This window comes from Epinephelus fuscoguttatus, linkage group LG24, assembly GCF_011397635.1.
Source record: "Epinephelus fuscoguttatus linkage group LG24, E.fuscoguttatus.final_Chr_v1".
Classification (NCBI taxonomy): domain Eukaryota; kingdom Metazoa; phylum Chordata; class Actinopteri; order Perciformes; family Serranidae; genus Epinephelus; species Epinephelus fuscoguttatus.
The window spans coordinates 5170425-5195290 of record NC_064775.1 but is presented as its reverse complement, the minus strand read 5'-3'; the positions used below and the strand labels follow the sequence as shown (position 1 = coordinate 5195290).

General features: G+C 40.7%; 2 protein-coding genes across 14 annotated transcripts in view; both read left to right on the top strand.

Moving 5' to 3' along the window:
- Window positions 1-11779, top strand: part of LOC125884662 (inositol polyphosphate-4-phosphatase type I A-like) — an 85034-nt gene extending 73255 nt beyond the window's left edge. For 9 of the 13 annotated variants that reach the window (XM_049569714.1, XM_049569713.1, XM_049569712.1 and 6 more), the window contains one exon: window positions 8489-11779. In XM_049569714.1, the coding sequence (XP_049425671.1) occupies window positions 8489-8621 (133 nt within the window). In that variant the 3' untranslated portion in view covers window positions 8622-11779. The remainder of the gene's footprint in view (window positions 1-8488) is intronic. The other 4 variants (XR_007448753.1, XR_007448752.1, XR_007448750.1 and 1 more) reach the window with 4 other exon arrangements.
- A 5901-nt stretch (window positions 11780-17680) lies between these two features.
- On the top strand, window positions 17681-21385 carry zgc:113142 (uncharacterized protein LOC503524 homolog). The gene is made up of 5 exons (XM_049570160.1): window positions 17681-17955; window positions 18522-18938; window positions 19591-19743; window positions 19824-19957; window positions 20880-21385. Exons 2-5 carry the CDS (start codon window positions 18584-18586, stop codon window positions 21246-21248), a joined length of 1011 nt encoding a protein of 336 aa, XP_049426117.1. The 5' UTR covers window positions 17681-17955; window positions 18522-18583; the 3' UTR covers window positions 21249-21385.
- The last annotated feature ends 3481 nt before the right edge of the window (window positions 21386-24866 follow it).

Sequence of the window (24866 nt, the reverse complement as noted above, 5' to 3'; positions counted from 1 at the left end):
ATTGGTAATGTTTGGATCACACGAGTCGGAAAAAATCCTACGCAGCCACGTAGGCAAGTATACAAATAATTTTGTAAATGGATATTTTTCCCTCTTTTTTTTCTGAAAGAAAAAGTCTGTCGACATGACCTTTCCCAGCAAGCATTTTTTGGTTTAAAAAACGTCTAATAGTCGTCTACATGGAGACCTGACGTCTAGGCTAAATCACGGCTGAATTTGGGCTGTCAGTGAAAATTTGGTAGATGTCTAACCATAGCCAAAGTGTAGACGTCATCAATTATACGGCTATGTAGAGACCATGTCCAAAAAATGGAGATAAACATATTTTAATGACTGTTGACTCTCCATACGTGATTGAATATCATACCGCACACCATCTGCAATGGCGAAAATTACATTTAATCAATTTCAAAATTAAATCGGCTAGATTTGGGTTACATGTAGCTCAACTAAATCGGAGCTAAATATAGCCAATACGTTTAAATCACGACTATTGCTTGCTGGGTTGCTTTCCAAAATATCTCTGTACACACTAGAACAAAAACACAACTCCAAACTCACACCAGTAATATCCATACACAAATTTTCGTCCAAATAAAAACGCAAAAAGGCAATTGAAGTGCTGTCAAGAGCACGCCAAACCAAGAGTTGATATAACTCTAACCCTAATGCTACATAAAGTCTTCCTGAAGCAGTGATGATGATGCCTCTGTTCCTCAGTACGTCCTGTTTGCAAAGTCAGAACCAGCTCTATTTTGGCCACGTTTACCATTGCACAAAAGTCTGCCTCGTTTGTGGCGCCTCATAAAGGAGATAGCAGCGCGTACCATAACGTCATAAACCAAAACGCCTGTTTTCCTTGTTTACGTGTTAACACTAGTTTCTGAAAATCCTTACCCTGGTTTACAAAAGTTTATAGTGACCTAAAATCATACACTGTATAAGCCTAAAATGCAGTTTGTCAAATGTCACCGTCTCGAATGAAGCTTCAAACTATTGTAGATTTTAATTGCAAGTCCCGTGTCCCATTATCCCTGAAAACACGTTATTATTTGAGCTCTCGATGCCCTTGAGCTGTCCTAGTCTGGCTGAGGTGTTATTTATGGCTTCACTTCACTTTGTAAAAGCAGTGACATGTTTGATGTCACCAGTGCTTCTACACTTGTCACTCCCTGAGACTGTTTTACTTTCACCTGTCTTGAGTGGCCAGCGATGGCACTTTGCAGACAAATTGGTCCCAGTGTGCCGCGCCGGATACAGCGAGCCAGTGACTCAACCCACATCTGCTCTGCAGCTTTTAACGCCAGTGCAGCTCAGCTCAGCTCCGTCCCGCCAATTGACAGAGTCGAGTCTTTGTGTTTTAGGGATGCAGCTTCTAATTGGCTGATGTTGGAATGTACTGCTTGTAGGATATTCAGGGGTTTGATTATGCAGTGTAGTGCTGTAGGTTCTACACCCTCTAGAGCATTTATGTGTACCAGTTTACATTTATTCAGATGGTGACAAACTGGTACAGACTGCAGCTGTGACAGTTGATATTAGCTTTATAGAGTCGAGTTGTAGTCGAGCTGTTTGGTGAATGAATGAGGAATGTATCCATGCTTGTGCCAAATGCTTCAGTCAGGTTTCTAACAGGTTAGTTCAGGATCTGTGTTTGCAAAGAGATGAAAGGGACAGTTTGGATTCTTTGAAGTGGGGTTGTATAAGCTACTTATAGATTAGACATAGCTCATAGAACCATGGACACTTCTCGCCCTCAGTGGTCGCCATCTTGGCTTCGTAGCAGAAGGGGAGGGACCACTTTTCAAACTGGAAATAGCGGCCGAGGACTGTGCGACCGTGAAGGTCGCTGCATTGTAAAAATACATGTGTTTTTTGCACTAAGCACCACTATACTGTTGTCGGGTATGTTTATTGGGTTAATTTAACAGTCTGTAATGATTTGGTGCCGCGAACGATAACGCGAATGCTAATGCTAGTTTGCCAACTAGACTGGATGTGCTGAATGTGCATATTAAGGCAGTACAGGAGGAGGTGCACATTAATAATCCTCCAGGACTGTAACATGCTCATGCTTGATTTTCTTTTTTAGGTTGTTAAAATCCATTTTACTGCTGCCCCCGTCCACAGCGGTACGTGCTGGACTCGGGCTTGCTTCTCCAAACTAGGGACATGCCGACATCTGCTGTTGCTAATAGACTAACTATGGATACGAACCTCTTACAACCCTACTTCAAAACATCCAAACAATCCCTTCAAGACAGAAAAGATGAGACGTCTTTGTCTGAATGCAGTCCGCCTCTGTGTAAGTTCACGCATCTTAGAAATGAGAGAAAAACATGTTGGCAAATGTGTCAAGTTTGTCTTGTTTCGAGGCTTTTCAGGACATTTTACTGGGAGATAATCTGTAATAATCTGCAGCTAACCAGCAGATGTTTGCATTTTTGGTTCAAAATAATTATGTGACTATCAAATGAGTTGATTAGCTTTCTGTCAGTCAACTAATTAGCGTCTAGACTAGACTCTTTGAGCTCTAATCTCACCCAAATTCAAGTTCAAGATGCTTTTGCTTACAAACCATGCACTTTCCATAGAGCTTCCTAGAACGTTTGTGTGATGCTGTATACCCTGCAGCTTTATTTATGTTGTTATACTGTTTTGGAAAACAATATTATATTTAATTAGTTATATTTTCAGACCAAGACAAAAAAAAAGGTGAAACACTGTTTGAAAACAGTTGTAAGCGATAAAAAAGGCAATTTAGGAAATAAAAGGGATAAAAAAAAAATGTGTTAGGCACTCTTCAAACTTAGGATGAGAAACCAGGAGTGGTCAGGTTGCTTTTCATGTCGCAAACCTGCATTGTAAAGATCAATATCTTCGCCTGTGAAGCTAAACAAAAGCGTCAGTCTCATCCCAGGAGCTCGGAGGCTCTTTCTCATTAACATCGACCCAGTAAGGAAATGGATCAGACCGAAATAGCCTCCTTGGGGAGTTTACCGTGCTCTCATGACCCCTATACAGTAGAATGATCCATGTAGTCCGATATACAGTAATGTCTCTGTTTTATTTCTACAATTTATTTAACTTTTTATTTGCTATTTATCACGTTTTTTTTTTACTATTTATTGTGAGAAATGTGTCTTGTCTCTCCAGTTTAGAGCTACCTCTGTGAGACAGAAGTTATATGTTGAGTTTAATTAAAAGAAGTAAAAACTGATATATAAATGCATCTAATATACAAATATATATAATCACGTAATCACTCAGCAGCAGGGATATTGTTTTATGTGAAAATTAGTTTTAAAATGAGGTAATATTTTCAATCAATGATATACTTATTATTAATTCCCCATACGTACACGTTTAATTACACTGAAGTTCTCACTAAAAATTCTTTTTTAATTCTTCTCTCTGTTTCTCCTAATATATATCAGAGAATATATTTGTATCCCTGTACATAAATTGTATTTATGTATTGCCTAAAATGTTTGCTATATATTGTCTTAACTTATTCCAAAGCAGAGAATATATATGCATGTGTGTGTATGTATGTGCATACACACACATGCATGCACAGTGTGATTACTATATGCTTGTGCCATATCTGTCATGCCGTCACTTTATATGAATATGTCTTGTTATAATATGCAGATATATATGTTTTGATTATAATGACTGTTAAGTTAATTGTGCTAAAGCTAAACTGTTGACTTAATAACAACGTGCACTTTTTAACCCCTTCTGTAAACAACATAACATAACAGTTCCTCCAGGATTTTGCAGACTTTTTTTGGATGGGTGATTGTTGCGGGCTTAAATTTCAGATTTCAGAGCAGCTTTCCTGAAAGCTTGCGATGCATGTTGCGATATTTTTTAGCTTATTTGTGTGTTTGTTTTGTTTTGGGGGGTTTGTTTTGTAATTAAATTGCAGGAGCAGGTGAAATTTCCAAATAAAAAAAAATACACATATATTATTCTTTTAAAGCCGAAGGCAACTTGTTCCAGTGAGAATGAAACTGCTCTGAGTGGTCTCAGTAACTTTTACCAACGAGGCAGTTCCTCCAAGATTTTGCAGCCTTTTTTCGAGGGATTGTCGTGGCCTGAAATGTCTGATTTCATAGTAGCTTTTCTAAAAAATAATCTATATATATTTTAGGCTCTTTTGTTTGTTTGTTTGCAATGAAATTGCTGGAGCAAGTGAAAATTGCAAAAATAGTTGTGATACTCACGGATTTAGAGCTCAATACTATTCAGATTTTCCCACAGTATTAGAATCTATTTGTGATTAGGGGGCAGTCAACCGTTGCTGCTCTGTCCGGTTAGCGTAACCTAACACAGCTCAATGTGATCTCATCCTGACTCATCAAATTTTGCCGCTATTTTGCAGAAGCCTCACAGCAGCGGTTAACATCCGACAGAGTTGTTAATCCCACTCATACACTGAAACGTCTTGATTCTGTCGTTAAATCTGTTAATAACCATTAGGTAACGCTGACACACCTAGCCGACATCAAAGAACTAGCGGCGACGAAAGCCAACTGTTGCGTCGTCTACGTCGCCTCACGTCGCCCTGTGTCAGTTGCATTTGAACATACTACAAAGACTACATCCGACGGCCAAGTAGCACGTACGTTCTGCACCTGCGTGAGAGGAAATAACGCAAAAAAGGGAAACTGGAAGTCCGAGGAATGCATGAGATAAAAAAAGTAGCTGAATGAGAGAGTGGTACATCCTGTCAGCCGAGGGGTTTCCTATCTGTGCAGCCGAGCACTGCAGCACCTCCACGGACTATTACATCCAGATGGTCCCGGTGTTTCCTCCTCAGGCTCCACTTCACTCAGCTGCCCGATAAACCCGCTGCTTCTTCCCACTTTAACCTGAATAACAAACCAGGGCTCGGTGCTCCGGTTGGATCCAAACGGAGAGCTAGCAAAGGTTAACTGGCTGTGCTTCCCTCCGTCATGCTGCCAACGCTCCGCTAGCCTCCCAGCTAGCTCCGATTAGTTATTTAGGTTCCTCAGAAGGAAGCACCTGTTAGCTCCGGTTTCACTACAGGCAGATTCACTCGCTACAGGGGCGAGGAAATAAAACCTTAACAGCCAATCAGAGTGATCTCTCTCACCGACAAGCTCCGCTGCCGATTCAACATGCTCAATCGGCCGAAAAGCCGCCGCCGCCGACAGTGCAGGACACACCAAGAAACTAGGGCGACAGACACTCACCGACGGCCCGACTTTGGTTGACAGCCCACCGTCGGCTTGGTGTGTCAGGGCCTTTAGCCGTGTGATGCTAACAGTTAGCCCTGTCACTGTGTGTGGTCACATTTGCGGCAAAGTTGTGGTGATTGGACAAAATTGCAAGGTCGCGCAAAATTCACAGAGAATTTGCGTTAATCGCAACACTCTGGAGGGACTAAAAACAGTTTACCCCCACTTTTGTGCAGAACATCAGGCATCGTGTCTGCATCTTCACAACCAGAAACAAAAAAGTGAGCTTCGTGTTTCACAGGAAACTACGATGATTGACAAATTTGCAAAGAAGTTGAGATTGAGTCCTGCAGAATTCATGGAGGTTGGTCGAACTTGCTTTAATTATTGTGATTGCACCATCCTGGAGGGGCTGATAAACCACATTTAACATGCTGATTGAGAATTGTTGTGTTACTATGATTGTAATTAGTGACTGCAAAGTGTTAAAAGGAAGTTATTATTATGAAGTTTACCTTCAGTATTTGACAAATCAACGTATTCTTGGGTCAGAATTTGGATTTTAGTTTTTAAAAAATTGCTTAAACAAAATTTATTTTATTTTCTTGTTGTTTTAGAACAGACAGTGTCACTAGGAATGGTTGTTTGGGTATATTATCTCCAGCTGTTTGGTGTTTAATGTAATCCTGCTGAGACAGATCCCAGGTCAGCAGACAACAAAATCTGTGATGTTGAATCGTCTTTATTTACTCTTTTCCACATTTGGCAATCAGTGCTTTTCCTCCAACACTCAGTAGCAGTTAAATGTTGACAAGCTTTAGCCTTGCTGCATCCCATGTTGCTCTAAATGTACCACAAACCCAAGAAAGTGTGTCCCTGAACGCCACACTCCTGCTGTAATAAACGTCTTTCTGCCTCCACCTGCAGAGTGTAACCAGACTCTGATGATATTTTGTGGTCTCTAAGGTTGATTTAATCATCTATTCTCTGCATTACAGAAACGTCTTTTTCCTTATCTTACTTTAAGTGTGCTTTCCTTCTGCTTTTCTTCCATGTTTGTCGATGTGTGTGTGTGAATGGTGTTTTTTGGTTTCTTTGCACAGTTTTTCCAGTGTTGTGTTTCTCACTCATCCTGAAGCAGTCTGAATGATATGTAGCTGGCGTCTGCTGTTGATCAGTTGCAACAACCTAAGTAACAAATGTTCTTGCTGGTCATTTTTAAAATGAAAAATATGATTATTACTTTGTTAATTTGGCAGTCAGAAGTCAGAAGACTGCATTTTTATCATCTGACTCAATGGATTACTCGAAGGTCTACCCCAGAAGGCTGGCTTGCTGACAAGGTTAACGAAAAATCCAAATAGTCGGAGAAAATTCTTGAATAAACTGAAGTCATAGGGGTCCATGTCTAACAACAGCAAAACTACACTGAAACAACTTTCATAGAGCTCGTGCAGTATGATCCAAGTCTCATTTATCTAGTCGTATTCTCAGTACCTCACAAACGGACAGCCCTTTTCGACGGGAAAGGTCTCTTTCACTCCCAACTCGTCATATACCAGTCATTAGTGGACCTCGGCAGCAGACAATGACATTCAGAGGGACCCTTAGCAGCAGTGCAGTACACACCGAGTGGTAATTGTTTCTGACGCTGTGGGATGCTGTCATAGAATGAGAACATATAGGGTGGGAGGGAGGGGAGGTGGATGGGTCAAACAAACCCCGGACTTTCACCAGGGAGCCCGCTGTTGGTTTCCTGAAAACCAAAGGTCAATCAAGCTATTTTAATAGCAACGTAGTGTGTTAGTTAGGGTTGCAGAAATATACCGGTTTCAAGGTGTACCATGATATAAAAGTTGACGGTTATCATAACATGTACATTTGCTACGATATGGGGAAAAAAATAACTGGATGGAGAATCTCACCTTTAGTTTTTACACAAAGTTCCATCAACAAAGTGTTTGTTCAACCAAAAATAACCCTTCCATTTTCAGAGTTAATCTGACTGATAATAATATAAATTGTATAATACCATGAAACTGATATTTTCTGAGACAGTTATCATACCTTGAAAATCTTATACCATTGTACCCTTGGTATGTGTAGCATGCTTAGCTAGTGACATCACATGATACTACATTACATTAGTAAGAGCAGTACCTATGTTTAGCCAAACCATGATGTTTATTCCTAAACCTAATCATGTACTTTTGTTGCCTGAACTTATGTGAGGAAACCTAAAACTTCAAATCTCCGATTTTTTCCACAACAAATCCAATTCACGATTTAAATCGTTTTTTTTTCTTCCCTACTTAAAATCTATTTTCAGAAAAATATTTGCGGCCTGGTAGCACGTACCTGGGGTCCAAAACTTTCAGCATGTGAATTAACCCCGGCGTTTCCACGGTATATATGGGCACCACATCTCTTGCAATATACATCGCGGCTGCATCCGTGATCGCTTTCCACCGGGCCCCTTTCTCATCATACGGCAGCGTTTCCCCTACCATTATATTTGGGGGGCCTAGCAGGGAGCATCGGTGGCGGATGTTAAACAGAAACCTAAACTACAAATTCAAATTAATCGATAAAATGGATTTATCGCCCAGCCCTACTAAAACTGAAGCATTTTACCATCGTGGTAAGTTTATTTTTTCAAAAGGCTGTTTGCATTTAATGATCAGAAGAATCATTTCCTGTGAAATCTGAAGTTTATTTTGAAAAGATACGATGAATATAACAAACGGAAACTGACATACCATCCCCATTGTGTTGTCTCTTCAAAGCAAGCCATTGACAAAAACACTAATTTTACCTCACTGAAGCCAGGAGCTGCTGCCTCAATTAGTTAGTTTGTTAGTGTTATTGTGTGGCTTTGGTGTTTTGAAGGGTTAGTTTGGATTCTCTGGATAAATGAGACTTTGATTCTACTGCACAAGTTGTTTAAGAGTTTATATAGAGATATAGTGTTGCTGTTGTAAGACATGGACCCCTATGACTTCAATTCATCAGGAGTTCTTTTAGTTTTTTGGATTCTTCGTTCACCGTGGAGTCATGCGAGAAAAACACAATTCTTCAATATATTTCACATAACATTGGGTGAGTAACTGATACACAAAGGGTCAGTTAGGGGATGAAGTATGCCTTTAATCTATTTGTTGATTGTCAATCATAAGAAACCTCCAGCAGAGTAAGTATCATTTTCTGTTCAGGGACAATTTAGCATCATTCACGCCAGCTATCATTTCTATCATTTTGCCCTCATTCTGTCTTCTCAGCGAGGGTTGCAGACGAGAAAACACCGTGAAGAACGTCGGATGCCGAAAGTACGCATTTAACTCGCTGCAACTCAAGGCCTTCCCCAAACATTACCGACCACCTGATGGCACCTTCGGGAAAGTCGAAACCTGATTGGACCACAGGGAGCTCTGTGTCGGGGACATTATTGGACAGTACAGCTGCTGTGTTTTGGGAAAGCCGAGATCAGGCTGGGTACAATCAAGACACTGTGTTCAGACCATCATGTCAGATTTGTATCACCTTAGGTATAATAACTGTTTTTAGGTACTGTATTAGTATGCCATGTTATGCATAACACGCTGATACAAGACTGTTTTTCCCGGTAGCAGTCCAGCTTTTAGTTTTCTCAGTTTTTATTTCTTATTATAAAAATGAACGTGAACAGCACTGCCTCACCCCTGATCAAGCACTGATGTAATCAATGATAACCACACAGACCTTTGCAATGTGAATCAAGAGACAAATCATTAAAACCATGTTTGAATTCAAAGATACATAAATAAAACAGATAGTTATCCAATGTCAAACTGCAGTATTTGGACAGATTTATTCTTTACACCAGCCAGCGTCTGTCTGCAGTCAGGATTTCTTCCCCAGACGCCTTATATGAAATATTAGCTAAATATTTTGGAGAGAAAAAGACAAGGTTTGTTATTCTATATTTTTATGCCTCCATGCTGGCACTAGCGGTGGCCAGAGGCATGATGTTTTCAGGTTGTACATCCGTCAGTCCCATTCTTGTGGACGCAATATCACCTTGGGTTAATTTCTAAAAATTTGGCACAAACGTCCACTTTGAGTCAAGGATTAGATTTTCTGATTTTTCTGATTAGAATTTGGTGGTCTAAAGTCAAAGGTCAAGGTCACTGTGAGTGAACACAGTATTTCAAGAACACCATGAGGTAATTTCTTCAAATTTGGCACAAGTGTCCACTTGGACTCAAGGATGTTCTCATTTTAATTTGGTGGCCAGAGGTTAAAGGTCAAGGTCACTGTGACCCCACAATACATAATTTTTGACCACAACTCAAGAATTCTTGAACTAATTGTGACAAACTTCACAAAAACGTCTAATAGGATGAAATCATGAAGTGATGTAATTTTGTGTCCACTAAGTCAAAGCGATATCTCCAGAACGCCTTGTTTTAATTTCTTAAAATTTGGCACAAACGTCCACTTTGAGCCAAGGATCAACTGATTGGAATTTGGTAGTCTAAAGTCAAAGGTCAAGGTCACTGTGACCTCGTCCGTCGCATTATTGTGAACACAGTATCTCAAGAACACCTTGAGGTAGTTTCTTCAAATTTGGCACAAATGTCCACTTGGACTCAAGGATGATCTCATTTTAATTTGGTGGCTGAAGGTTAAAGGTCAAGGTCACTGTGACCCCACAACACATAATTTTTGACCACAATTCAAGAATTCTTGAACTAATTGTGACAAACTTCACAAAAACGTCTAATAGGATGAAATCATGAAGTGATGTAATTTTGTGTCCACTAAGTCAAAGCGATATCTCCAGAACGCCTTGTTTTAATTTCTTAAAATTTGGCACAAACGTCCACTTTGAGCCAAGGATCAACTGATTGGAATTTGGTAGTCTAACGTCAAAGGTCAAGGTCACTGTGACCTCGTCCGTCGCATTATTGTGAACACAGTATCTCAAGAACACCTTGAGGTAGTTTCTTCAAATTTGGCACAAATGTCCACTTGGACTCAAGGATGATCTTGAGTTTGATCTTGAGATCTGAATTTGGTGGCTGAAGGTTAAATCATCATTTTTGACCATAACTCAAGAATTCTTGAACTAATTATGACAAAACTTCACAAAAAAGGGTGAAATGGGATGAAATGATGAAGTGATGTCATTTTGTGTCCACTAAGGTCAAAGGTCAACTTCACAGTGACAAGCAAAAAGTTTTTACAGGTGCGAGAACCAGACAGGAGATCTGCACATGTGCAACGTTTTGATCTAGCAGAGATCCTCATCAGGATTTCAAAATGCCTGACGAGAATTGAAACGTTGCACGATTAAAACCAGTGGGAGCTTTTCATACAGTGTGCGGATTTCCTGTCTGGTTTCAACCTCACGATGACATTGTAATGTTCTGCAAAAATACTATCTGATCATTATTCACCATCATATCTCAGGTACAGAAGTGGAGACATTTGGTCAATCTTGGGTGTCCCCCTTGAATTGGCTGATTGTATAGATCTTTTGTGCAGCCGGGGAAAAAAGCGTGTGTCAAGCGTTCATGTTTTCACAGACATGGATGTGAATTGAACTTGACTGGTGCTCCAAGGCATACAACCGCAAAGCGTTAATTCTAGTTTTACACAGGATTTATTGACAAAAAGATAAAACATTGATGGCCTTATCCTTGTAGGAGTTGCCACTTCAGACTGAAATGTTGCTAGAAAATTTCCTGCTCTTTATATATCCTCACATTTCCGTTTCCATAGCCTGGAAACACACTGATCTGAGAGATATAGCACTATCTACATAAAGCAAAAAACCACTAGAACGCTTCTGAAGGAGCAAAACATTGAATCAGAAAGTCACGTCGTTGATGGTGATCATGAAACATTACAGCTTGTTTAAGGACAAAGAGGATCGTTGTAGGAGCTGCAAACTGGACTGAAATTCAGAATAATGTGGAAAGTCTGCAAGAGTGTCAAGGAAAAGCGTCCAAATTTGAAATTGTAGGTTAAAATAAGCTTGACTGATCCTAGTTGGAGATATTGTGATCAGAGTGTGACGTTTTTATTTCTAATTTAAGACAAGAAGCATGTGGCATTGACAAAATAAGGTTTTAAAGTATGAATCATATCTGAGGCTTGGTGGGCATTTCCTTCGCTGAGGTCAAAGGGGAACATGTTTGCATTACTTGCCATTATTTTCCTCACACTCCCTTCACTGTCTGCCACGTGTATTTGCAATTACCTCTTTGCACCACACGGGGGAGTCACTGCTCTTCACTTAATGTGAATACACTCCTGTAAAACCACATCACAGCTCCATGTGTGATTAATGCATCATTGCTGATGGCAGTCCGACTGCAAACGACGTAGAAAAGCCATTCTTCTGTTGTATTTACATGTTTTATTCCTTAATCTTATAAGTACTTTTTGTTCTGTCAACATGCTGTGTTGCAAATTTGGCATTTTATTTGAGATTAGAATACTTTCTCAGAGCATCTGTGAAGGTTTGAATGTTGCTGTGTATCATAACTTGTCAATATCTGATGCTGAAATAAACACAAAATGGATTTGTTTGTTTGTTTTTTCAAAGGAAGGTATTTTTGCATTTCCTCAACCGTCTCAGATACAACAGTCTCTGCCTTGCCTTTCCCACCACTGAGTCAGTATGCAGCGCCCAGGTCAGGCCCTCAGTCATGTGGACACCAAAGTCCTCTCCACTGAGGACCTGTTGATATTAAAGGAGCACTTCACCTCCCAAATTATCATTTGTATGTCAGTTACTCATCCTGTTTATGTTGAATTTGTGAAGAAAGGTTTGTTGTTTTTGCATGCCTCCATGGCGAGCAAAGAATCCAAAAACTTCTTGATGAGTTAAAGGCATAGAGGTCCACATCTAACAACTGCAAAACCAGATCAAAACATCAATTTACAAGCTCTCACTGAACTCATCCAGTATAATCCAAGTCTCGTTTATCCAGCTGTATGCTCAGTACTTCCCAAACAGACAGCCCTTTTGACGGGGACCTGAGCCAAAAGTCCATTCACAAAAACAGTAATTTTACCTGACTTGACAGGAGCTTCTTGTCTAACACTGCCTCAATCAGTTAGGTTGGTTTTGTTATTGTGTGATTTGGGTGTTTTAAGGGTTAGTTCGGATTCATGTGAGTCGTAGACAAGCAGCTCCTGTGTTCTGTGAGGTAAAATTACTGGGTTTTTTTTGTTGTTTTCAGTGGAGTCTGTGAGAGTGAGAGTCTCTCTCCATGGGATATTTAGAAATAGCAAGTTTGTGCATTTAGTCCCTCTAAGGCAAGCTCAGAGGTTTAGTGTTGCCGGAGCCCACAGGAACGATTTTTATTCTCAGACTACAGCTGCTCTGCAAGGCAGCTAAACATCCTTTCGTTTTATGGTTACAGTAATAAAACTCTCCACGGTATGAACAGTGGTTACATGAGCCCTGAGCAGAGTGACCGTCCTCTACTGACCAATCAGACTGCAGTGTTCACAGCTCCACCTTTTACTACCAGATCTGTGTGCTAGGTACCCCAACAGAGGGGGGACCAAACATGGGGAGAGTACAGAACAATCCCATTGGTACCAACCACAACTTTTCACAGTGGAGTGTACCGAACTGAACTGAACCGTATCATACTGCTCAGTGGAAACAAGGCTTAATATACAAATAGTCATTTGGGGGTGAAATATTCCTTTAATGGGGCCGTACTTCTTCCCAAAGTTGACTATCACCTCCTTGTTCTTGCTGACATCCAGGAGTGGATTGTTGTCCTGACACCAGTGGGTCAGGTCGTCTACTTCACAGCTGTGTCATCAGCAAACTCAATGATGTTGGAGCCTGAAGTGGCTACACAGTCCTGTGTGTACAGGGAGTGCAGCAGGGGCCCTAAAATGCAGCCCTGGGGTGCTCCTGTGTTAAGGATGAGGGTGGAGGAGGTGTGTCTGCCTACTCTCACCACTTGTCAGGAAGTCAAGGAGCCACATGCATAGGAAAAGAAACTGTAGTGGTGCCAGTGTGCAGGCTAGTGAGGAGCAGATGTAATCCTTAACCAAAGCACTTTATCACTAAGAGTCATTCAGGCAGGTTGGTTTTGTTTTCTTGGGCACAGGGATGATGGTGGGACTTCCACACCATCACAGTGAAAGTCCCACCATCATCACTAAGAAGATTATATTTCTGAAGTATATGGCAGTGGTGATATGATTCTGTTTTTTTGTCCAATATTTTAAGTGCTCTTTTGTACAGTGATTCAATCTGATTGAGTGCAGCTTTAGTAGTGAACGACCAGTTAATGAATCCATATTCAATGTGAGAAAAGACCATTGCATGCATAAACACCCTGGCTGCCGCTGTTGTCAAAGATGGCCTAATTAACTTGAAATAGGAAAGATTGAATTTAATTGTTCTCTAGATCTTTTTAATGTGGCTCCTGAAGGTGAGGGTTGAATCCAGGGTGACCCCTAGGTACTTCAACTCACTTACTAGCTCAAGCTCCTCTCCTCCCAGGAAGACACCAGAGTGTGTAAGATCCTTTGGGTTTTTTGGAAAAATACATGCAGATAGTTTTTTTTTTGTATTTAACAACAAACATGATTTTTCGAGCCATTTGTGGATGTGAGTCAATTCCATTGATTCCCCTGATGTTAGTATAACTGCGTCGTCTGCGTACATTTGTATATGGGTGTTTTTGCGTGCAAGTGGCATATTGTTAATATAAAGTGAAAAGAGTATTGGCCCGAGGATCGAGCCTTGCGGGACCCCCACTGAACATGTGAGATGAGAGGACTTAACCCTCTCAACAACAACACACTGTTTCCTATTAGTTAAATATGATTTTATCCACATGGGAGCCTGTTCTGAGAAGTTAAAAGAATAGAGTTTGTTTAATAGCACTGCATAATCAACCGTATCAAACGGCCTTTTCAGATCCAGGAATACTGCACCAACACACGCTGACTTACCAAGAAACTGTCTAGTTTTCTCTAGAAATAAATTAATGGCTGACTCTGTCGAGTGGTGTTCCCGGAAGCCAAATTGTGCGAGGTGCAACAGAGTATGGCCAAGGTTCAGATGCTCGGTAAGTTGTATCAGTACCCATTTCTCAATGAGGCTGTTAATAGGCCTATAGTTATTCATGTCTGTCCTGCTTCCAGACTTGAAGATGGGATTGACTATGGCCACCTTCCAAGAAGATGGAACAACTGAGTGTCGTATGGATAAGTTAACTAAGAGAGTCTTTGTGTGCTTTTAAAAACATGGTGTCAAGACCATGGATGTCCTTGGCCTTGGAATTATTAAGCGAGCTGATAATGTTAGCCACTTCAGCTTCTGTGATCTGCTGTATGGTGAATACCGGCAAAGTTGCCAGCATTGATGTGATCAGTAGACAGTTGTTCGCTGAATGTGATCCAGACAAGCCCTCAGGAGCAGAGCTGAGCTGAGCAATTTGACATAGCAGCCAAACTGTGATAAGCGTAGCACTATTTTCATTTTCTATGGGTGATGATGTTTAGTATGCCACCTGAGTGGTTGTTTGTTGGGTGGGAAACCCAACAAACCAGAAGTGTTTTAATGCACGTAATTGTTCCAGAACAGCAGTGGTTTTGTCACATTTTGACCTTGCACCATGAGCGCTTTGCTTCAAGCATCAATTAATGCGACATGATGACATAAGTGGAGTTTTCCTGCAAAACAATACTGATTCAGTGGGGCACCCACTAGCTCACCTGGTAGAGGAGATACCCCACTTACAAAGGTCACGTCCTTTCCACAGCAGCCGCAGATTCAATTCCAACCCATGGCCCTTTGCTGCATGTAGATTATTATCTTAGTGACACAAAATTGAGGGTTTTGGAAATGATCTACGTGAGCACGCCTGGAGCAGTTTTCTTTCTTGGAAAATTTTGAACACAAACAACCATGCCTTTTAATCCTGTTACTAATCAATTTTCTAAGGCTTAAATTATAAATATTTACGTAAGAACACGGGGCTATCTGAGGATAGAGCGCTGTGGCCTGACATAAAAATGACATAATACTAATTCAGGGAAATGAACCAAGTATTACGCAACATTTTCAAATGACACAACCAACAAATGTTATGGTAAGCTACACTGTGTTGAAACATTATACACCAATCAGCTACAGCTCACTGTGCCACACCACAGAATCTATTCAGGAATGGCCGAGGATCATGACAAAGAGCTCAAGGCATCGACCTGGCCTTCAGATTCTCCAGAACCCAATTCGATCGAGCATCCATTGGACATGCTGGTACCCCATTTCAACCGACAGGACGCAAAAGATCTGCCACCATCTCCCTGGTGCCAGACACCACAGGACACCCCTAAAGGTCCGGTGTCAACACCTCAACAGGTCAGAGTTAAGTCCGATACAAGCTGGCTGCGCCATAACTCGGCGGTACCACACAATCACGTTGGGATCTGGGGAATTTTGAGGCCAGGTTGATCACTGGAGCTCTTTGTCATGTTCCTTGGGCCACTCCTGAATAGATTCTGTGGTGTGGCATGGTGAGTCATCCCAGTGCTGTTGCCATGAGGGAGAGTGCTTGGTCTGTGACTGTGTTGGGGCGGTTGGTGCATGTGAAGTAGTATCCATATGTCAGGACCCAAGACTTCCCAGCAGAGCGTTGTATTATAACAAGATGATCATTGTTATTCACTTCACCTGGCAGTGGTTTGAATGCTGTAGCTGATTGGTGTATAATGTTTCAACACAGTGTAGCTTACCATAACATTTGTTGGTTGTGTCATTTGAAAATGTTGCCGAACACTTGGTTCATTTCCCTGAATTAGTATTATGTCATTTTTATGTCAGGCCACAGCGCTCTGTCCTCAAATAGCCCTGTGTTCTTAAGTAAATATTTATAATTTAAGCCTTAGAAAACTGATTAGTAACAGGATTAAAAGGCATGGTTGTTTGTGTTCAAATTTTTCTAAGAGAGAAAATTGCTTCAGGCGTGTTCACGTAGATAATTTCCAAAACCCTCAACTTTGTGTCACTAAGATAATAATCTATGCCTATGTTGTTTGTCCTACTCTAGATACAGTTGGTGTATATGGAAACACCCAAAAAAACCATAGTATCTTCCCATGTTTTTGTGGCTAAGTGACTGAGTGGCCAGGCTGCAACGTGACAACATCATGGAAAGGATTTACCTGAAGAAACGGCCATTTTGTTTTACCAGAAACACGCCCGGACTTTGCCGTGGATTAGTGCTCCAAGGTGTGTCAGCAACAGTCACTGAAACTCTGAGTCATTGGAGTCACAGGAGGCCATCCCTCTGTTGAGAGATGGTTTTTCCACTTTCACATGAATTGATTAATCCATCTATGTGAAAGTGGAAAAAAAAAATCTCTCAACAGAGGAGGAGGTCTGCGACACCACCTATCCCCCACCTATAATGCTGTCCTTTCATCCTTGCCCAGGAGATTTAACAGCTTAACCTCTAACAACAGCGGTCATTCACAAATGGCCTCATGTGACTCCAACGACTCCACTGTCATTGACACACCTTGGAGCACTAACCCACCAATGACATCATTAGGCCCGTTTCCTCCGTAGGAACTTCGGGGTAATTTTGCGGGGCCAGGGCCGTTGTTGCGTGTCTCCACCGCAGGAACCACCCCCGAAGGACAGAGTTCTGGAACTTTTACAGGGGCTAAACAAGTCCCTGCCTCGGAGTCGGTACTCAGAACGGCCCCGAGAGACTCCTGGCTGGGGCTTGGGGTTTACTTGGTGCTGATTGGATATACTCAAGGCGGGATGTGACGTTTTGTAATTACTATGGTTATCGTAGATTAGCTGGGCTAACTGTTAGCTGTTAGCCGTTAGCGGTGTCTGTAATAACTCATTAACTCAATATATGGTCCGTGAAAAAAATATTTTTTCCAGCGGATATCTTAGTTACAACATGACTGAGCTAGCAAAGCAGTTTTGTGTTGCTATGTGAGGTATTTATTCAGTTTTGGGAAATCACGATGTCTAGAAAGCATCAGCTGACAGGGACAGCTAACAGCAGCAGCAAAGCTAACATCAGGACGTCATCTGTTAAAAGCCTCCCGTTGTCGGATACGACATGAAACTACTCCAGTTAGCTCAATCATGTTGTAACTAAGACATCCGGACCATTTATTGAGTTGTTGAGTAAATACAAACACCGCTAATGGCTAACAGCTAACTACGTCCCTACGTCGCCCCAGTCAAAATGGTCGCGCAACGATTACGTCACATCCAGAGCCCGGTAACTTTACAGGAACCTTCCTCCTACTCCGTTCTCTCAGTGGAGACACGGCGGTTGAGAGGGCCGAACGAGAGGACGTTCCTGTAGTAGTTCCTGCCCCCCAAATAGTACCAGGAACTTCTTCAGTGGAAACGGGCCTATAGGCCTTGTGAAGACCTCTTGGATAAGAGGTGAAACATCTTCTAAGACAAAACTATGTCCAGTTGTGTTCGATTCAATTGCCTTGAGACAGCGCTGAGCAGGTTTTTTTCATGCAGCAAAGCGAGACGGTCTTTGGATAAATGTGACAAAGTGGTCACTTCCAGGGAGGCTCAGCTTCCCTGGGACCTGATGGAGCGGTAGGCGGGAGAGGACGCTTGTTGTCTGCATGATGATTGGAGGAATTGTCTAAACAGCTGAACCCCTTTGTGATTGACAGCGCTTTTGAAATACACACCGGCATCATCACATTTCGAGCTCAGTCCTATGTGGGTATTTGCGAGTGGAGTCTTGTGACACAGTGAGCGATACAGCTCATTTTTACTGTTAAACCCAACTGAAAATCTTTGAGGTGTGTGTTGCTGTGCTTCTGTGGCATGAGTGTGGTTGAAAAATGGCTTCCATTAAATGTTTCTTTTATAAGTTACTGCCTCGCAACAATATGACACATTGTATGATGTGAACTTAAATCCTGATAGCCATGGATGTAAATGTCTTTGTCACTCTGCTTCAGCACAATATAAAAAATATAGGTATCAAGATTAGTTATGCTGTTCATGCCAAATTCTTTCCATACGTTATGAAGCTTAAAAATAGGAACATCAAACCATGTTTGGCTCTTTTGAAGTGGCAGGGGTGAACATGAATTATCCTCAGGGTGTGTTGTTCTGGTTTCATAATGATGTAGACAGTTGGGAAACAATTATAAACCGCAAATGTGAGAGCATCCTGGACAACAGTGGTGTCTTTTAAGTCACATGAAAACCTGAACAAATTGTCTATCTGGAGAAATAAAAACAGCCCTTGCAGTGAACTGTCGCTGTGTTATGAATAGGGATCGAGGCAGTGCTATCAGACGCTCCTCAGACACTGTGGTTCACAGACACTCCAACCAGCATGAACACGATTTTCATCATCGGCCAAATCATCGGCATCGTCCCCATGTCCGTCGTGCTCTTCTTCTTCCTTGCCAAGCTGGTTTCCCGCCACCGCAGCAGCCATGTGCAGGACGGTTACGGCTACGCTGTGCTGATAACTGGCTGCGACAGCGGCTTCGGATATCAGCTGGCTCGCTCTTTGGACCACAAAGGGTTTGTGGTCTTTGCTGGGTGTTTGTCTCCAGAAGGAGCTGGTGCCCACAGTCTGGCCAGACAGAGCTCCAGTAATCTGAAAATCCTCAAGCTGGACGTCACCAGAGATGAAGATGTGCAGCAGGCGAAGAGGACGGTCCAGGAGAACCTGCCAGAGAAGGGTGAGAGTTTAGCACGCTGTAAAAAATGACCTAGTTTCTCTTGTGTGCAGCTTTAATGGGAACTGAAGCTACAGTAAGTATTGTAAAATAATTTCTGATCATATGTTAAAATTATGTTTATCTGAACTTCATAAATTTGACAAGTATTTGATCATTTTTTTACTTTACAGTTTCAAAATTTTACCTAAAGCCCTTCTTTTCCTTGTAGTTGCAATTATGAGACATTAAGTCATAGTGCTAATAAGTAATGAGAAACTTCATACTTTTGATTCACCATCAGTATATTCATCAACCTTAGGCTAACTCAAAATTTAGACTTCCTTGCATGAGTTACCATTAGTATATTTAGTCCTTATTTTGAGATACAAAGGCAATAAGAAAATATCCTTACTTAGTATTTCAATAACTTAAGAAGCTTAAACTTGTCTTAATAAGTATCACATCATCTTGACTGTAAATGCCAGTTTGGTTTCATGTTTGATCTCTGAAGAGTTTAGCATCATGCAATTGCCTCTGAAGGAGTCTTAGAACAAGATGTTAACATCAGATGCATACTCAACAGTTCCAGTGTGGTTGCACAAATATAATTGTTTAAATAAATACTCGACTCTTTAAATCGTCTCTTGGAGAATAACTTTTTATATGTTGTCAGGGTTGTGGGCAGTCGTGAACAACGCTGGCATCACCGACTGGGCCGAGATCGAATGGAGCACTATCGAAGATTACCACGCCATGCTCGACGTCAACCTGTTCGGCGCCATCAGGACCTCTTTTGCATTTCTACCTTTGGTTCGTGCCACCAAAGGTTAGCTCTAAACACTTCACTGTAGCCTCACATTCTCATTGTCGTGCTGTGAGATGTAAAAACGTTTCTATGTGTTTCAGGCCGGATGGTTTACATGTCGAGCATCTTTGCCTTCTTCAACTGCCTGAACATGGGAGCTTACAGCGTGTCAAAGAGAGGCCTGGAGGCGTTCGCAGACTGCCTACGGGTTGAAATGGCCAGTTTTGGTGTGAAGGTACAGTAATGTTGCCAAACCACACACAAATCCTGTGACACATTTTGAAGCATTGAGGCGTAACATTGTGGGAAGTCTGTGGTGCAGAAGATATGTTGCCTGTGGGAAGTTTGCAGGCTCATTTAAAAAGAAACCATTGATGAAGTGAAATAGCGTTCGAATTATTCACTGTACAATGCGTTTCTGTGTAAGTCTGTCAACTGTTGATTTTACTTAATCTGTTTTTGACCAAATTATTAGTATTAATTTGACATGTATTTGTTTTTTGAGAATGAGATGAGAATATTGATACCACTCTATGAAGCAGCCAGTTAGCTTAGCTTAGCATAAAGACAGGAACAGTCAAACGACGAGCCTGGATCTGTCCAAAGGTGGAAAACTTGTTTATCTGGGCTAGAAATTTCCAATACATTCTCACTCTGACCTCGTCACATATCGACGTTTGGTCACGGACTTTCCACGTCAAGATACAGGCTGTCGTTTAAGGACAGCTTTTTTCATCAGTGTCTGATGCCGCCCAAAAAAAAAGCCCAAAGTAAAATCATAGCCATAAATTTCAGGGGGGGAAGCAGGGGACACGTCACTCCCCAAGCGCCAGATTTCGACGACTTCAGAGTCAGACCAGGTTGTCATCTCTGCCCAGTTCAGTTCGTGTTCAGTGTTCGTGTTCAGTGGTGTAAGGTGGTTGCGATGGGCCCCATGACAGGCCCTAGTGCACATATCGTCTTGTCACATGTTTAGAGACTTGACATTGGATAACATCAACACCCATATTACCCAGCAATCATCACTGCATCGTAGGCATCCTTTCCATAATGATGTCAGACACTTATAATCATAATCTGAGCCTGTCAGTGGCAGACTTTTAGTGGACATACATTCACGGTGCTAAAACTCATGTTTATTGTTTTTCCACTTTAAGGTCAGCATCATCCAGCCAGGTAATTTTGGCCAAGCCACCAACATCCTGAGGATGAAATCAGGTTTGGATATTTGGAAGAAGTTGGACGACGAAAAAAAGCAAATCTTCAACCGCCAGTACATCGATCTGGCCAACGAGTACTTCATGTCCACATGCAGGACGGGGTTCAAGAACCCCGACATGGTCATCGATGCCTTGCTGCACGCCATCACGTCCGGTCAGCCCAAGCACAGATACGTGTTGGCCTCTGCGATGGATTCGTTTTTCTTCCAGCTCTTCCCTTTTCTCCCCAGCGTCCTCACCGACACTGTGTTTTCTTTCAGCTCCATGTACACTAAAAGAAAAGAAATGCTTTACGCTAAACAGTAAAAGACAGGAGCAAAAGAATGGAAGAATCTGCATGAATATAATAATAACATTATAGTAATCTTTATTTGTAGAGCACTGTTCAAAACATAGTTACAACATGCTTTACAGGACAACATAACATATACACCGTATACTGTCATAACGCCTTCCTGAAAAAGCAGATATATGTGATGATTCCATTTTGAATAAATACACTTTGTGTCTGTTGGAAGTCTGATGTGTTCATTTCCTGTCATTTACTCACTTTTTTCAATTTATTTTATTGGTCTTACTGTACATATCCTCTGAGCTGCAGATTTTTATGCAAACATGTGTTTTAGAGACAGTGCCCTCATAAACTGCTGTGGGTGTGTTTCTCAATATCATCTCTTTTAAACAACAGTATGGGGTGTTCCCCAAGGTTCAATCCTTGGCCCACTGCTTTTCAGTCTACTTATAATTGACCTACCTGCAAGCGGCCCAGATGCTGTTTGGCAGCTTTACGCAGATGACACGGTCATATATGCACCGGCTAAGTCACCTCATAAAGCTGCAGAGATCTTAAATGCACACTCAGGTGACATACATCAATGGTTATGACATCGTCACCTTGTATTAAATTTAAAAAAAAAAAAAAAAAAACTGTTTCAATGAGTTTCTCTATTAGAAAAAGGGACTCACTTGAAATTGTAATATCAAGATACAGAATGAAAGACTAGAGGAGGCCAGTAAAGTTTGATAGACATGTGAAGAAGATCTCCAAAACCGTAAAGATGAAAAAAGCTATAAAAAAAGCTGTGAATGTGTAGTCCTGGTTTTAGTCCTTGGTTGTGGTCTGAAAGATAAAACCAACAGCAATCACTTTGGAATCTGAGAAAAGATCATTGCACACACATTAGGAATACCAAACACAGAAATCTGACATGTCCTTAAAAAGAAGGAGACCACTGTTGCACTTAACAACAGGAACTAGATTTGGTAAAGATGCGGATGAGCCAGACATGTTCTGGATATCCAGTTTTATGGACAGATAAAACCAAAGCACATTAGCTCATCCATTAAGCATGGTGGAGGTCACATAATGACTTGCAGGGCTGCTACTGGAACTGACTGATGATGGCTGACAGCAGCAGAACAAATTCAGAAGTCTTCTAAAACTTGTTGTCTGCCCATGTACAAAGGAATACTTCAAAACTCATAGCAAGGCACTTCACCTTACAGCAAGCCAACAACCCAAAGCATACTGCCAGCAAAGCCAGAGAATTCATCAGGGGGAAGAAGTGGAAGGTTTTAGACTTATTAATAATGTATTTCACTCGCTGAAGAAGAGAACAAAGGGGAACAGCCCCCCAAAATAAAACAACACATAAAAAAAACAATGCAGTTATTGCATGCTATAGGGATATGCAACAGAATGTTGAGTATGACTTATCTTTCCCCCAAACTTTTCCTCACCTAAATATATACTTTTAAAACCCAATCTCATTGCGAAGTTGTCAGATACTGCCAAAATACTCTCAACACGGAGAAATTAGGTTAATCATATTCCCTGTATACATCCTAGGACCAGCTGAAGGACTTACACAGTTGCACAGAACCCCTTAAAATGTTTCCGTAGTTAAGGAAAAACGTTAACTCATAAGTTGGCTTATAGCTAGACAGAGAAAAAATGTCAGAAGAAGAAATTAAGACAAGAAAACCATAAAGGTCAGAGGAGGAAAAGATTGTACTTCTGGGCGTGTACAATCATAGAAAGCACATCTTGTACCTCGCTTTGGTTGGTAAGGTCTTTTGTGCAAAGGTCAGGGATTCTTGGAGTATAAGACCAAGACAAGGAGAAAACCAGGAATACTGAAGTGAACATTTTAAGGAAACCTTAAGGAGCAGACTTAAGGCGTTTCACACGTGGTCCTTTTCTGGTGACTTAGCATCTTTTGTACATATGTGAAAACTCCAAGAGAACTTAGACTCCTCTGAAGTGAACTGTACTCAGACCTCTTCAGGGGGTGGTCAGTTCGCTTCAAGTCTGCGGTCCAGTTAACTCAACCTGTGCCTCTCTTTGCCATTGTATTTAGCCCCCTAGATCACGAAAATTGACAACGAAACCACTCCTGTAACACTTGCATTGGACGCAAGTCGAGGAGTAGTTTGGTCCGTGAAAGATACTGCACGTCTCCAGATGTGGAATGTAGAACACATCAAACAGCAACAGTCAACAGCACACAGAAACACAAAGGTTTTCCCCCAATCTTAAATGAATCTGAAAGCAAGGGGCTTCATAACCAAACTGCAGTGCCACGTCAAAGTAAAAACAAAAATAAACTATGTCAGTATATATTATATATATAGGCTATAGTGTGAACAGAAAGAGGACTGAGGCCCCATCAGAGTTAAAGTTGGCCAGAAAGAGAACTGAGTCCTCTTTGAAATGAACTGAATTCCCTATGAGACAGTAAATTACATTGTATCCTATTACATTGTACCGCATCGTATCGTATCGTATCGCATCATATCATACCATATTATATCATATCGTATCATATCATATCGTATCATAGCATATTATATCATATCGTATCGTATCGTATCACATCGCATCGCATCGTATCATATCGTATCATAGCATATTATATCATATCGTATCGTATCATATCGTATCATAGCATACCATATTATATCATATCGTATCGTATCATATCGTATCATAGCATATTATATCATATCGTATCATAGCATACCATATTATATCATATCGTATCATATCATATCGTATCATATCGTATCATAGCATATTATATCATATCGTATCATAGCATACCATATTATATCATATCGTATCATATCATATCGTATCATAGCATATTATATCATATCGTATCATAGCATACCATATTATATCATATCATATCGTATCGTATCATATCGTATCATAGCATATTATATCATATCGTATCATAGCATACCATATTATATCATATCGTATCGTATTGTATCATACCATACCATATTATATCATATCGTATCGTATCATATCATAGCATATTATATCATATCGTATCATAGCATACCATATTATATCATATCGTATCGTATCATATCGTATCATAGCATATTATATCATATCGTATTATATCATATCGTATCATAGCATATTATATCATATCGTATCGTATCACATCGCATCGCATCGCATCGTATCGTATCGCATCGTATCGTATTGTATCATACCATACCATATTATATCATATCGTATCGTATCATAGCATATTATATCATATCGTATCATAGCATACCATATTATATCATATCGTATCGTATCATAGCATATTATATCATATCGTATCATAGCATACCATATTATATCATATCATATCGTATCATAGCATATTATATCATATCGTATCATAGCATACCATATTATATCATATCATATCGTATCATAGCATATTATATCATATCGTATCATAGCATACCATATTATATCATATCATATCGTATCATAGCATATTATATCATATCTTATCGTATCATATCGTATCATAGCATACCATATTATATCATATTGTATCGTATCATATCGTATCATAGCATATTATATCATATCGTATCGTATCATATCGTATCATAGCATATTATATC

Bases quoted from the DNA above. Each gene is read 5' to 3' on its own strand.
- zgc:113142 (XM_049570160.1), top strand. From the start codon at position 18,584: ATGAACACGATTTTCATCATCGGCCAAATCATCGGCATCGTCCCCATG. The intron at 18,939-19,590 runs GTGAGAGTTTAG...ATATGTTGTCAG, and splicing joins GGAGAACCTGCCAGAGAAGG to GGTTGTGGGCAGTCGTGAAC. The intron at 19,958-20,879 runs GTACAGTAATGT...TTCCACTTTAAG, and splicing joins TGGCCAGTTTTGGTGTGAAG to GTCAGCATCATCCAGCCAGG.